Here is a 15,403-nt window from a genome sequence, read left to right on the forward strand (position 1 = left end):
TGTTGATAGATATTTATTGCCATTTTGTTGTTCAAAGTTTTGAACTCTTCTTCTCCTTCTCCTTTCTTTTCCTTCTTATTCCAGAAGACCCTTTAACATTTCATATATTTTTTTGGTGGTGGTGAACTTCTTTAGCTTTTTTTGTCTGGGAAGCTCTTTATCTGTACTTTGATTCTAAATGATAGCTTTGCTGAATAGAATAATCTTAGTTGTGGGTCCTTGCTTTTCATCACTGAATATTTCTTGCCAATCCCTTCTGGCCTGCAAAGTTTCTTTTGAGAAATCAGCTCCCTTGTAGGTAACTGCTTTTTCTTATTGCTTTTAAGAGTCTCTCTTTGTCATTTTAATTATGATGTGTCATGGTGTGGGCCTCTTTGGGTCCATCTTTTTTGGAACATTCTGTGTTTCCCAAACTTGTATGTTTATTTCTTTTACCAAGTTAGGGAAATTTTTTGTAATTATTTTTTCACATAGGTTTTCTTTTGTTTTTTGCTTTGTTTTTTCAAATAGGTTTTCAATTTCTTTCCTTTTCTCTTCTTCTTCTGGCACCTCCATAATGCAAATGTTGGTATGCTTTAAGTTGTCCCAGAGGCTCCTTACACTATCTTTGGATTCTGTTCTCTTTTTGCTGATCCAATTGGGTGATTTTTGCTTCTGTATATTCCACATCAGTGATTTGATTCTTGGCTTCATCTGCTATACTGTTGATTCCCTATAAATTATCCTTCATTTCAGTTTATGTATCCTTCATTTCTAACTGGTCCTTTTTTATACTGTTGTATTTCCCCCTGGGTTTATTGAGCATCCTTACAACCAATGTTTGAACTCTGCATCTAGTAGATTACTTGTCTTCATTCTGTTTAGTTCTTTCTCTGGAGTTTTGATCTGTTCTTTCGTTTGGGTCATGTTTCTTTGTCTCCTTGTTCTGGCAGCCCCTCCCTATGTTTATTTCTATGTATTAAGTAGAGCTGCTATGTCTCCCTGGCTTGGTGGAGTGGCCTAACATAGTAGGTATTCTGTAGGATCCAATGGCATTGCCTCCCAGGTCACCCAAATTGAGCACTTGAGGTGTGCCACTCCCCTGTGTGGGCTGTATACATCTTCCTGTTGTAGATGAGTCTCATTTGTTATTGGCAAGTTAGTGAGAGGGATTTACCCCAGGCTGACCAGCTACAAAGGCTGACTTTGACCACCAACCACTGACCACTGACTACCATGAAGGATCAGCTGTGCAGGGACCCACCCCATACAGAGTAGGACTTACTTCAGTGGGGTTCTGGTGTCCACTGAGTCCACCCCTTGAGTGTGTCACTTGTGGAGGTGGTTGGGCATTGATGATTTGACATGGTCTAAAGCAGGCTATTGAGTATGCTGGCCCTGGTACCTTCCAATAGGTACAGGTCAAAGTCAGATGCTGCCTGTATTCTTTCTGTGGTCACGCAACATGAGTTACAAAATGATCTGTAGATGGCTGCTACTTGTGCTGGACTTAGAGGTGCCCAGGCAAGGTCACACTGTGAACCAATGCTGGCTGCTGCTAGTGCTGGGCCTGGTGCCACTTAGTAAGAGGTAAGGGCCATGCTGAAGCCAGATGCTGCTTTTGAGAGATTTTATGAAAATCTGAAGCATGAGCAGTGACAGGTCATATGTATAGAAAAGCCACAGGAAACAGCTGGGGTGGGCCTCAAAGATGGGTGGGGCTGGGCCTCAGGGAATCACCCAGAGGTGGGAGTTGAATGGTGTTAGCCAGGTTGATAGAGTCTGAGATATGGTGCCTTCCTGCCTGCTCTGCGTGGGGAGGGCTCTCCAAAGGAATAAAGGCCACTGCCAGCAGTTCTGAGAGTGGGAGTGGTGATTAGTTTTCTTGGAGAGGTCTTGTAGAAAAAGGTGGAGGAATGGTTTGAGTTTGAGTTTTCTTGGATGCTCTCATGTTTTGGCAGTCCTAAAGACAACAGTAGACTGACCCATATGTGGTTCTTGTTGTGATTAAACAAGTATTGAGTATATGTCATGTTATACTTGGCATCAACTGGAAATGTGAAAGAGGAGAGGATCCAATGGCATTGCCTCCCAGGTCACCCAAGTTGGGCACTTGAGGTGTGCCACTCCCCTGTGTGGGCTGTATACATCTTCCTGTTGTAGATGAGTCTCATTTGTTATTGGCAAGTTAGTGAGAGGGATTTACCCCAGGCTGACTTCACATGGGCCTCTGATGATTGAAACACACACCTCCAATGTTTGTTCCAAATTGAAGTTCTAGGAAGAGAGAGGCATTGAAATCTACTTTCCTTTTTCTGTATTCTAGGCAGTTTTCTGCCTTACACTATTAGAAGTAATTATAGAAATTAGAGATATGAACAGAGGTAAAGAATTGGAAAACAAAGATGTGGGATGGGATGGCCCACATGGGATTGTTTTGAGAAAGAAAGGGCAATCAGAACTATTTAGGGTTTGACAAGGCAAAGATCAGTGGTTTTATTGGTCTTGATTTATAATGTCAAGTTTAGGTAGCTAGAAGATGGTATAGAAAGAATTACCGTACAAAGATTCTTGAATTTCATGAGTTACTTTAAAAGTTTTCTCTAAACCAATATTTCTCAACTCTGCTATTACTGACTTTAGGGCTCAATTTTTTTTTCTTATGGAGAGCTGTCCCTGGCTTCTTTTCACTGGTTGCCAGTAGGATGCCTTCAGTTGTGACATCCTGAAATATTTCCAACAAAATCATCCCCTTGATAAGCACTGCTCTGAACTCTTGCTCCTCAGCATTACCTGGGAACTTACTAGAAATTTAGTGTTTCACACCCTACCCCAGGGCTGCTAAATCAGAATCTTCCTTTAACAAGGTCCCAAAGTAACCCCCATTAATATTTAAAAAGCCCTAAGGAATTAGTTTAAATTGATGTGAAGAAAGACACAGTGAAGTTTAGTGGTTTTCAAAAATTTGATAAGAATGTGCACATTTTGATGATGCATTTAAATGGGAAAGGAGAGGGAGGGTCAGACTTATGTTTAGCTCAGTCCTCATGATAGCATGTACCTGTCACCCCTTGGTAACTGTCCTATAGCTCACAGGCAGAAAATCAAACAATGGAAAAAGACAGTGATGGTGGCAGCTCAATGGGAAGCTTCTGCCTTCTAGAAAGTAGTTTATACCCAGGCAGAAATGGTCTTCTGTGACCCACTAAAATCATGTATCACATGAGTGACTAAAATCAGGATTCCTTGAAATGATTAACCCAGCACTGGCCTGTTATTATTGGATAATTAATGGCTCCCAGCATTTCTGAGAGAAGTTTAAGTAGGAATGTCATCCTTGCTTTGAAAACCACAAATTAGCACTGGCATATGATGATTTGTGATCTTCTTTGCCACAACACCCCATATGAAAAAGACCCAAGTATTTAGGGGGCAGTGTTATCCAAATACACTGTATATTTTGACTACTTTATCCAGATTGGGCAGAGAGTCCTGCTAGATGACATTTTCTGCAGCACCGACATCTATGGGAAAAAAATCCATTGCAGGATAGACAATAGAATTCAAGCCTCATCTAGCTTTCAGCCTATGACTATAGGTAATAGCTGCAAAAGCAGCCCTCACCTCCTGGGAAGAAACTGTCATGGTGGTATTAGAAGCTGTTAGGATAGATGGAGCTACAGTATCACACTCTCAAAATCAGTGGCATCATGAAATTGAAGTTATTTATCCTTCACCTAACTTGTGGACAGGGCTTCACATTATAGAGGTGACTGTCCTCCATACAGTTACCCAGCCTTGGCAGAGCCTCTGCCATCTTAATGTGCAGTTCCCCAAAGCCACCCTGGTCATCCCTGTCATCTCTGTCGCAGCCAGCTGGAAGGGGAAACCAAGTGGCGGAGTGTGTTTAGGTTTATAACCAAACCTTCAAGATGGAGCACTCTCACTTCTGCCCCCATTCTGTAGGCTGGAACTCAGTCACATGACCACACATAACTGCAGGGGAGGCTGGGAAATGCACTCTGGCTGTGTGCCCAGCAAGAACAGAAAGCTGCTGGACAATTAGAAGTCTGAAGTTGAGAGATCTCCAGTGACCCATCAGAGACAGTTGTTTATGTTCTGCTCCTGTTTCTGCTACATTTGCCAAAGTCAGTCAGTACTTGAGGTTCTTGAGGTATAATTACTTTTATAGAGCTGAGTTTTCGATGGCTGCCTATATCTTTTAGGCATGACAACTGTCCAGATAACCACTCTGTTATATCAGCTAAGGGGTTGTATTATAGTAAAGAAAAAAAAAAGGAAAGGAAGAACCTCTGAAGAGGTCCAAATTTCTAACTAGAATTAAGAATAATTTACTAGATAATAAAATTGATATAACATATTACTGTGAGCTAATTTCATAGGAACAATGGTTGTTTTTTAAGAGCTGAAGAAGTCTTCCGTAATTATCTAATTTACTACATCCCATGTCTAAATTTAGTAGCAAAATTGTCCAATAATATATTTGCTTCCTAATCATAGTTAGGCTCTTGCATCACTGATTGTCTTATTTTGTTTCCTTAGGGTTTAAATGCAGTCTTTGACATCTTGGTGATTGGCAAATTAAATATTCTGGAAATTGTCCAGAAGGTACTACATAAGGACAAGTTATTAGAGGTAAGTATATACTCTTATCTCCAGCCCTGACATGGAAAATGTCAAGTACAGCTGATGTGAAATGCCATTTTCAAAGTACTTTTTGCTATTTTGAATTCTAAAATAGCCAGCCTTTTGAAGCACAGTGTCAACATAGTTCATGTAGAATTGCTTTACATTTGTACCTGGCTTACTGACATTTTTATTTGAAAATCTGTGACATCAGGGGTTTTGCGGTATCTTTTCAGAACACTGGCATTCTCAGAAATGGGGGCCTGCTCTTTAGAATGACCCTGCTGGCCTTGGGGGGAGCAGGGGTGCTCTATATGCGCTGGAAAATCATGGGCACCGGGCCGCCACCATTCACCGAGGTAGACAACCCTGCCTCCTTTGCTGACAGCACATTGGTCAGGGTGAGTTCTGAGTCTGTCTGCAAAATTCCCAGGTCCTTCTTCCCTTCTCTTCATCTCACTCTTAGCACACCCACAAAATCCCTAATAAGTGGAAGACCTCTGTGTTTGTAAAATATAGCAGTATCATTGGTGTCTGTAAAAGTGTAATGTATCAAGACTCTTTATTGCAAAAGTTCGCTTTTTCTGAAGGCAAGGGTGTCGATTCTTAGTAGTGCATTTCATAGGGACAGAAAGCAAGAGAACTACCGCAGAATCCTATTCTTAAGTTGTTAAGCATATAGGTGATCTCTGGGCCTCAGTTTTCCTGGGTCACAGACTTTGGGCATCACTAAGTAAATCGACGTAGTTTTCCCAGAAATACAACAACTGTATAGCAGAGTCTGGTGACTGTGCTGCATTTTCCTCATTTAAAATCTGAATGCATTTAATATATTGCATATTATAGCCACAGTTCATTGTAGAATGTGTCAACATTTTATTTTATACAACTGCTTTCCTTGAACAGAAGGCTACAGATGCCACAAAAGTGAAATTAGGAATATACATATTCAAGTTTTGTATTAAAGAAATGTTTGTTTTCTTTTTGACTGACAGACCATAAACTATAATTACTACTATTCATTGAATGCCTGGCTGCTGCTGTGCCCCTGGTGGCTGTGTTTTGATTGGTCGATGGGCTGCATCCCTCTCATTAAGTCAGGTGGTGACTGGAGGGTAATTGCACTAGCAGCACTCTGGTTCTGCCTAATTGGCCTAATATGCCAAGCCCTATGCTCTGAAGACAGTCACAAGAGAAGGTAAGAGACAATGCTGAATTTTAACTTTCACACTGGGTTGAGTCAGGAGCATTTTGCTAAATCCAACACTGATCATTTTAACAATTTTGTGGAAGTAATGTCTAAGGACATTGATTTCCTATAGATATTTATGAGTGGGATGAGTTTGTCCATCTGGAATCCATTCCTGGCTTCAACTAGTGGGGAGTGAACCTGGAGAAGAAGGGTATGGATGACTACTTTATATCCCCTCCTTTTCCCAAAGCAGCATTTTGAGACCCTTTTCTCAGTGGGTGGTAAAGAGTAATTTATGGTCAGAATGGAGAGTGTAATTAATGTGTGTCGTGCCCATTATTTCACTATTCTCCTTCAGAAAACCTTTGTGGATGCTATAGTGATTCCTTCTGTTGTTTGGTACAAAAGAAACTGCTACCCCAAAGAGACTTCTTTCTCACCAAAGGGGGGAAAAGTGTTATTGAGAAAATAATTGGAGGACAAAACAAATATTTCATGAGAAAGAAAGCTAAGATGATTTCCTTTACGCGTAAATATTTATGGAATTAGATTAGTAATTTTTCAAATTAAGTTTCAAGTTTACCTGTGTTTTAAATTGGTTCATAATTCTAAAGGACAACAAAAGTTTGTCCCACTTCATTTACACATGGGCAGTTAGATTTTATTTCATTTTATTTTTTACTTTTTCAAAGATTTATTTATTTATCTTTAGAGGGGAAGGGAAGGAGAGAGGGAGAGAAATATCAACATATGGTTGCCTTTCGTGCGGCGTCTCCTGCTGGGAACTGGCCTGCAACCCAGGCATGTGCCCTGACTGGGGATCGAACCATGGTTGTTTGGTTCACAGGCCCACGCTCAATCCATTGAGCTACACCAGCCAGGGCTAGATTTTATTTTTAAAGTACTGTAGGCACAGGGTCCAGGAAGAAGGCACCACACCTCACCTGGTTTCCCAGCTCATTCTCTTATGTTACATGGGACATTAGAAATGATAGCCTAGTTCCAGCAGTGTTTCATTGCTCAGCTTCCTTCTAATTGACTGAAATTTGTGCTCTTGTAACTTCCAAAAAGATATTAGTTTATTTTAGATCTTGTAAAGTTTAAACTAGTTAAGCATTATTATACCTGTTCAGTTTGTGGGTTTTTTTTTTTTTCCCTATGAAAACTGTATTAGATTATTTGGAACCAATATCCACTGAGCTATTCAATACCTAATGGTTTGAGGTGAGTTGGTAGTAGATAAATTAATAAGGCCTCACAAATGTAGTCACTCTAACTTTATGATATGAATTGTGTGACTTGTGAATTTTATCCTTATGTCTGATGCTGAGTGCTTTTCAGTAAGATTTTTATGTCTTACCCTAATACTGCCAGGCTAAACCCTTTCTACTGATGACACGTTTTGCCGATGCCTGTTTTCAATTGAGATGGGAGGGGGAGGCCTTTATTATTATTTTAATGTTGAGTAGCATATTTTTCTTGAGAAGTCTAAAAATAGATATATTAAGTATTGTACTTCTCATTTTCTCCAGGGTCCTTACGTTGGGCCTGGGATTCCTCATTATCCCATTTCTTCCTGCAAGTAACTTGTTCTTCCGAGTGGGCTTTGTGGTGGCCGAGAGAGTTCTCTACCTCCCCAGTGCTGGGTACTGCGTACTGCTGACTTTTGGGTTTGGAGCTCTCAGTAAACATACTAAGAAAAAGGTACTGGCCAAGAGTGGTTTTGTTCACAACCAAGGTGGTTGGATGGAATTTCTTCATGACATTTACCGTGTCTCTTTATTCTTAAGAAACTAATCACTGCTCTCGTACTGGGAATTTTGTTCATAAACATGCTGAGGTGCATGATTCGCAGCGGCGAGTGGAGGAATGAAGAGAAGCTTTTTCAGAGTGCCCTGTCTGTGTGTCCTCTCAATGCTAAGGTGTGTTGGCTGCCATGTTTCTTTAGAAAGACATTACTAGGAAATGTTTTAAGTTCAACAGCTGAATAAGAATATTTGCCTTCATACAACAATCTAGCATAAAATTTGAGTTTTTTTTATTTTTGTTGTTACTTTGATAAAATTTATTCAAATTCCACTTAGGCAAAATAATTCAAATAAATCATTAAAACCAGACAATGTCAGTGAAATGGGAGATTACTTAAATAAGATTTTACCCATCCAGTTGGTCCAGTCACCCTTCAAAGTGGTGGCACAGGTCCTAATACCACACATCCAGTCTGAGGCTTTGAGAGGCCCGCAGTTGAAACATTCAGAGCACACTTTTCAAAATACATGTTTTGGCCATAGCGTTAATTAGCTTCCAAGCCATAATTTGAAGATAATATCTACAAATGGACAATAATTCAATTCAGGAAGTTTAAATCCTGCTGTGTGGTGATAGATGTGTAGTACACATTTCTATCACCTGTGGTTTCTCTACTTGTGGTTCCTTTTTGTTAGATTAGGTAAAAATGAATGTATAGACTTTAAAATTGGCAGTGTTTTTGCTGAGGCATTCTGGTAGGTATTTTTTCACTTGGATTCTTTATGAATCCAAACCCTCAGTGTAACCAGCTCTACCTCTTTGGATGAAACCAAACATTTTTGAACATTCAGTGCCCTTATCAATAAAGGGGGGAAATGCTGCCCCTCTCCTGGGTTTGTGGTGAGGCTCTAATGAAATATGGTGTCTGAAGTGGCCTTAATATAGTAGTTAGAAAATAGCAGGTATTCAAGAAATATTAGCTTTCTTAGGTTCATTTTAGTTTTGGTTCTTACATTAAATAACAAGGAGGGAATATTACTTGCTCAAATGGAATACCAATAAGTTAGGGTAGAAGATTTTCTGTGAATATAGACCACTATTATTACTCAGTAATGGTTCATTCTCTCTTGGGTCATCAAAGTTCAAGCTTCCTAGGATTCTCCAAATCAGATCCTTGAAGGGTAACAACAAAAAAGAGCTCTCTGGAGCTTGATCTCATTTTTACATTCTGTGTTTAAGAAAAAGCAATGATTTCAGGTAAAATTATATGAACAAATCTAATGAAGAGTTGGCGTCTTATTGTGACCTTGAAGTGAACAATAGTGTAAAAGGTCTTGACTCCTTGTTTGTCTTTTTCTTGGATTAAAAAACCTTGCTCATGTTTTACAGTTAAGAGATTTAAGTAAAAGAGTGAATTGCTTCAAACTTTTATCATTCATTTGATTTGTTGGCCTACCCATTTATTTTATGCTACTAAAAATAAATTGCCTATGTTAATTTTATAAACATTAATAGATTAGCTTTATTTTTATTTTTCTGTTTCAATAGCAGTGCTTTCCCCTTCTAGTTCTTCCATATAAAGAACTAAAATTTCTTTGTTAATGGCTCTATAATTAATCTCCATTATCTTCTTTCTAAGGTTTTATATATAGACACACACACACACACACACACACACATATATATATATACCTCTCTCTTTTATATATATATATATATGAGAAAGGTATATATATATTTTTATATACACATGCCTGTTATATATATATATATTTTTTTTTTAATTTTCCAAGTGGGAGAAACTGAGGCATAGAAAAATGGAACTCATGTTATTTAGCTTAGTAACCTAGGTGCTAGATAGAGACCTGGTATGATAGAGTGCCCAGGTTACTGTAGTAGATGAGGGAGGAGGAGATGGGACATATGTGATTTTAAAGCTATCTGTCTTTTCTAATAGCACAGCTTCATGTGTTGTAGGCTAGAAAATACAGGGTGTACACATATGGGTGCACAAACAGTTTTTATATGTCAATGTGTGTAATTTTCTTTCTTTAATTTAAAACATACATACTTATAAGACCTCATCTTCAAAATGGTCCTTTCTTTTTTTCTAAAGTATATCTTATTGATTATATTATTACACTTATCCCAATTTTTCCCCTTTGGTCCCCTCTGCCTGGTACCCCTCCTTCCCTCCAGCATTCCCCCACTTAGTTCATGTCCATGGGTTGTGCACATAAGTTCTTTGGTTTCTCGATTTCCTATATTCTTCTTTTTTTTATTGATTATACCATTACAGTTGTTCTATTCCCCCCTTCATTCCCCTCCACCCTGCACCCTCCACCCCTACCATTCCTTCCCCTTTAGTTTATGACCATGTGTCTCAAGTTCTTTGGATTCTTTATTTCCCATGCTATTCTTGCCCTCCCCCTATCTATTTTCTACCTACCATCTATGCTACTTATTTTCTGTACCTTCTCCCCCCTTCTCCTCTCACTCCCCTGTTGCTAACCCTCCATGTGATCTTCATTTCTATGGTTCTGCTCCTGATCTAGGTGTCCTTTTAGCTTGCTTTTGTTTAGATGTGGTTGTTAATAACTGAGTTTGCTGTCCTTTCACTGTTCATCTTTTTTATCTTCTTTTTCTTAGATAAGTCCCTTTAACATTTCATATAATAAGGGCTTGGTGATGATGAACTCCTTGAATTTGATCTTATCTGAGAAACACCTTATCTGCCCTTCCATTCTAAATGAAAACTTTGCTGGATAGAGCAATCTCGGATGTAGGGCTTTGGATTTCATGCCTTGGAATACTTCTTTCCAGCCCCTTCTTGCCTGTAAAATATCTTTTGAGAAATCAGCTGACAGTCTGATGGGAAGTCCTTTGTAGGTGACTGTCCCCTTATCTCTTGCTGCTTCTAGGATTCTCACCTTCATTTTAATCTTGGCTAATGTAATGATGATGTGCCTTGGTGTGTTCCTTCTTGGGTCCACCTTCTTTGGGACTCTCTGAGCTTCCTGGATTTCCTGGAAGTCTATTGCCTTTGCCAAATTGGAGAAGTTCTCCTTTATTATTGGTTCAAACAAGTTTCCTTGTTGCTCTTCCTCTTCCCCTTCTGGTACCTCTATAATTTGGATGTTGGAACATTTAAAGATGTCCTGGAGTTTTCTAAGCCCCTCCTCATTTTTTAAATTTTTTGTTTCTTCATTCTTTTGTTTGGTTGTTTCTTTGTTCCTTTGGTCCACTCCATTGATTTGAGTCCCAGTTTTCTTTCCATCACTATTGGTTCCCTGTGCATTTTGCTTCATTTCACTTAGTATAGCCTTCATTTGTTCCTCTAATTTGTTACCAGAATCAACCAGTTCTGTGAGCATCCTGATCACCAGTGTTTTGAACTGTGCATCTGATAGGTTGGCTATCTCTTGGTCACTTAGATGTACTGGCTCTGAGGCTTTGATTTGTTCTTCTGTTTGAGCCATTTTTGGTCAGATTGTGCCTATTATGTAGTGAGGGGCGGAGCCTTAGGTGTTCATTAGGGCTGGGCAACCCAGTCACTGGGTTGTGATGGTGTATGTAGGGGCAGAGTCAGAGAAGGAACAATGGCACTTGTTCCACTCTCGGATTTCAGTCCCTTCTGCTGCTTCCCACAAGCAAATTGGGCCCTTCTGGTGCCGGTTCCTAGATGGGTGGGCTTGTGTACGTTCTAGGATCCTGTGAGTCACTCCAAATAACTCTCCTGTGAGGCTGAGAGTCTCACCTGGCACCTTTTTAATCGCTGCTTTTAGGCTTTCTTTTTCGTCCCTGGGGTCCTGAGTCTTGCGGTCTGTCTTGCTGCCCTTTTTTTTGCCTAGTTTATCTGTACACAAATGTGTGACCGTGGTCAGCCCTGTGCCGCCTGAGCTCCCAGGTCTGGCAGCTACTGCCTTTTCCTGCCACAGTTCCTCTCCACTGGCCGCTGACTCCGCCCCTCCTACCGGTTTGATTGAATGGTTGTCGGACTTCCATACAGTTCAATTTTCTGTCTATTCTGGTTGTGTTTTTGTTTCTAAATCTTTGTTGTCGTTAATTTTGCTTGTGCGAGGAGGCACAGTGTTTTCACCTATGCCTCTTTCTTGGCCAGAAGCTGCTCATTTGTTTGTTTTGTCGATTAGGTTTCACTTATAGGTTCCACTTAAAGACATATGGTATTTGTCTTTCACTGCCTGGCTTTTTTCACTTAGCTTAATGTTCTCCAGTTCCATCTATGCTGTCATGAAGGATAGAAGTTCCTTCTGTCTGCTGTGTAGTATTCCATTGTGTGAAGGTACCATGGGTTTTTGATCCACTCGTTTACCACTGGGCACTTAGGTTATTTCCAGCTCTTGGCTCTTATAAAGAATGCTGCAGTGAACATTGGGGTATATGGGTTCTTTTGAATTGCTGTTTCTGGATTCTTAGGGCATAGACCTAGCACTGGGATTGCTGGATTGAAGCATAGTTCCATTTTTAGTTTTCTGAGGAAATTCCATAATGTTTTCCAAAGTGGCTGCACCAGTCTGCATTCCCAACAAACGTGCACTAGGATTCCCTTTTCTCCACATCCTCTGCAGCACTTGTTTGTTGGTTTGTTTACAATGTCCACTGTGACTGGTATAAAGTGGTATCTCATTGTGGTTTTAATTTGCATCTCTCTAATGGCTAGTGATGTTGAGAATTTTTTCATAGATCTATGGGCCCTCTGTCGTCCTTGGAGAAGTGTCTGTTCAAGTCCTTTGCCCATGTTTTAATTGGATTGCTTGTTTTCCTGGTGTGGAGTCATGTGAGTTCTTTATATATTTTGGACATCAAACCTTTATCCTAGGCAAATATATTTTCCCATACAGTTGAGTCCCTTTCCATTTTGTTGATGTTTTCTTTAGCCATGCAGAAGCTTTTTAGACTGATGTAGTCCATTTGTTTTTTCTTTCTTTTATATCTCTTGCCATAGAGGATGTATTAGTGCAAATATTCCTGCATGAAATATCTGAAATTATCCTGTCTATGTTGTCCTCTAGGGCTTTTATGGTGTTAGGACTTAAACCTAAATTTCTTATCCATGTTGAGTTTTTTGTGTATCGTGTAAGTTGGTGGTCTAGTTTCATTTTTTTGCATGTACTTGTCCAGCTCTCCCAACACCATTTGTTGAAGAGGCAATTTTTACTCCATTTTATGCTCCTTCCCCCTTTGTCAAATATTAAGAGACCATACTGACATGGGTTTATTTTTGGGCTCTCTATTCTGTTTCATTTTTCTATGTGTCTGTTCTTATGCCAGTCCGAGGCTGTTTTGTTTATAGTGGCCTTGTAATGTTTGATACCAGATATTGTGATCCCCCTACTTTGTTGTTCTCAAATTTGCTGAGCCTATTCAGGGTCATATATGGCTGCATATAAATTTTTAAATGTTTGTTCTAGGTCTGTGAAATACGTCATTGGTATTTTGATAAGGATTTTATTGAATCTGTAGGTTGCTTTGGGTAGGATGGACATTTTGATGGTGTTAATTCTTCCAATCCATGAACATGGTATATGTTTCCATTTGTTTGTGTCTTTCTTAATTTCTTTCTTCAGTGTTGTGTGGTTTTCTGAGTTAAGGTCTTTTATTTCTTCCATTAAGTTTATTCCTAAGTATTTTATTTTTCTTGGTGCTGTAATAAATGAGATTTTTTCCTGATTTCTGTTTCTGATAATTTCATTGTTGGTGTACAAAAATGCCTTTTACTTCTTAATGTTGATTTTGTATCCAGCCCTGTGCCACATTCATTTATTAGGTTGAGTAGTTTTTTTGGTGGAGCCTATAGGATTTTCCATGTACACTGTTATGTCATCTGCAAACAGTAACAGTTTTGCTTCCTCCTTTCCTATTTGGATGCCTTTATTTCTTTTTCTCATCCAATTGTTGTGCCTAGAATTTCCAATAGTATGTTGATGGAAGTGGTGAAAGTGGACACCCTTGTCTTGTTCCTGATCTTAGTGGAAAAGCTTTTAGTTTTTAACCATTGAATATGATGTGGGCTGTAGGTTTCTCATATATGGCCTTTATTGTGTTGAGGTATGCTCTCTCTATTCCTATTTTGCTGGATGTTGTTTATCATGAATGGGGGCTGTGCTTCATCAAGTGCTTTTTCAGCATCTATTGATGTGATCATCTGGTTTCTGTCTTTTGCATTGTTTGGGTGGTATATTACATCTATTGATTAATAGGTATTGTACCATTTTTGCATCCCTGGGATGAATCCCATTTGATCATGGCGTATGATCTTTTTAATGTATTGCTGGATCCTCTTTGCCAGTATGTTGTTGAGCATCTACGTTCACCAGCAATATTGGCCTGTAGTATTCTTTTTTTCATGTGTCTTTATCTGGTTTTTGAATGAGGATAATACTGGCCTCATGAAAAGAGTTTGAGAGTCTTTCCTCTTCTTGGAATTTTTGGAATAGTTTAAGAAGAATCAGGGTTATCTGTTTTCTAAATGTTTGGTAAAATTCTCCTGTGTATCTGTCTGGTCCGGGGCTTTTGTGGGTTAGGAGTTTTTTTTTATTATTATTACTGCTTCAATTTCAGTAGTTGATATTGGTCTTTCAGGCTTTCTGCTCTTTCTTGACTCAGTTTTGGAGGATATATGTTTCTAGAAATTTGTCCATTTCACACAGATTTTCAAATTTCTTGGCCTATAATTCAAGTAATTTGTTCATATTAATTTTATACAACCCTTTGTATTTCTGTGGTATCAGTTGTAATTTTGTCTCTTTTGTTTGGGTCCTCTCCCTTTTTTTCTTGGTGAGTGTGGTTTAAGGCTTGTCAATTTTTTTTATCCTTTCAAAGAGCCAGCTCCTGGATTTATTGATCTTTTGGATTGTTATTTCAGTCTCTATGTCATTTAGTTCTGTTCTGATTTTGATTATTCCTTCCTTCTACTTGCTCTGGGTTTTATTTGTTGTTGTTCCTCTATTTTTCGTAGATGTCGGGTTAGTTTGTTTATTTGGAATTTTTCTATCTTTTTTAGTTAGTCTGTATTTTTATGAACTTTCTCTCAGGACTTTGCTGTGTCCCATAGGTTTTAGCTTGTTGTGTGTTCATTTTATGTTGTTTCCAGAAGCTGTTTGATTTCTTCCTTGATCTCATTATTAACCTTTTCATTGTTTAATAACATGGTATTCAGTCGCCATGTGTTTGACTGATTTTGAGTTTTTTCCTTGAGGTTGGTTTCTAGCCCTTGTGATCTAAGAAAATGCTTGATATGATTTGAATTTTTTGAGGCTCGTTTTGTGTCCTCTCATGTGGTCTATCTTTGAAAATGGTCCATGTGTATTTGAAAAGAATGTATACTTTGCTTCTTTGAGTGAAAGGTTCTGTTATATATCAGTTAAGCCCATTCGATGTACCCTGTTGTTCAGTACCACAATGTCCTTGTTGATTCTTTGTTTGGAAAATCTGTCCATTGTTGACAGTGGGGTGTTAAAATCCCCTAATATAAGTGTGTTTCTGTCCATATCTTTCTTAATGTCCATCAAGATTTTCTTTATATATTTGGGTGTTCCTATATTGGGTGCATATATGTTTATAATATTTTTAGCTTCCTGATGGATTCTTCCCTTTAGAATTATAAATGGCCTTCTTTGTCTCTTTTTATGGCCTTTGTTTTGTCTGATATAAGTATTGCTATGCCAACTTTTTTTCCTGTTCATTTACTTGGAATATATTTTCCCAACCCTTCACTTTCAGTCCGTGTAGGTCTTTTGTTCTGAGGTGGGTCTCTTGTAGGCAGCATATGTGCAGGTCATGTTTTCTTATCCATTCAGCTACTGCATGTCTTTT

General features: G+C 38.9%; 1 protein-coding gene across 5 annotated transcripts in view; it reads left to right on the forward strand.

The window, feature by feature from the left end:
- TMTC4 (transmembrane O-mannosyltransferase targeting cadherins 4) overlaps window positions 1-15,403 on the forward strand; it is a 90,431-nt gene that overhangs the window by 35,231 nt on the left and 39,797 nt on the right. For 3 of the 5 annotated variants that reach the window (XM_037143359.2, XM_053671557.1, XM_053671552.1), the window contains exons 7-11: window positions 4,543-4,635; window positions 4,863-5,027; window positions 5,622-5,824; window positions 7,351-7,522; window positions 7,609-7,740. In XM_037143359.2, the coding sequence (XP_036999254.2) occupies window positions 4,543-4,635; window positions 4,863-5,027; window positions 5,622-5,824; window positions 7,351-7,522; window positions 7,609-7,740 (765 nt within the window). The remainder of the gene's footprint in view (window positions 1-4,542; window positions 4,636-4,862; window positions 5,028-5,621; window positions 5,825-7,350; window positions 7,523-7,608; window positions 7,741-15,403) is intronic. The other 2 variants (XM_037143360.2, XM_037143361.2) reach the window with 2 other exon arrangements.

This window comes from Artibeus jamaicensis, unplaced genomic scaffold, assembly GCF_021234435.1.
Source record: "Artibeus jamaicensis isolate MK-2021 breed Jamaican fruit bat unplaced genomic scaffold, CSHL_Jam_final contig_1819, whole genome shotgun sequence".
Classification (NCBI taxonomy): Eukaryota; Metazoa; Chordata; class Mammalia; order Chiroptera; family Phyllostomidae; genus Artibeus; species Artibeus jamaicensis.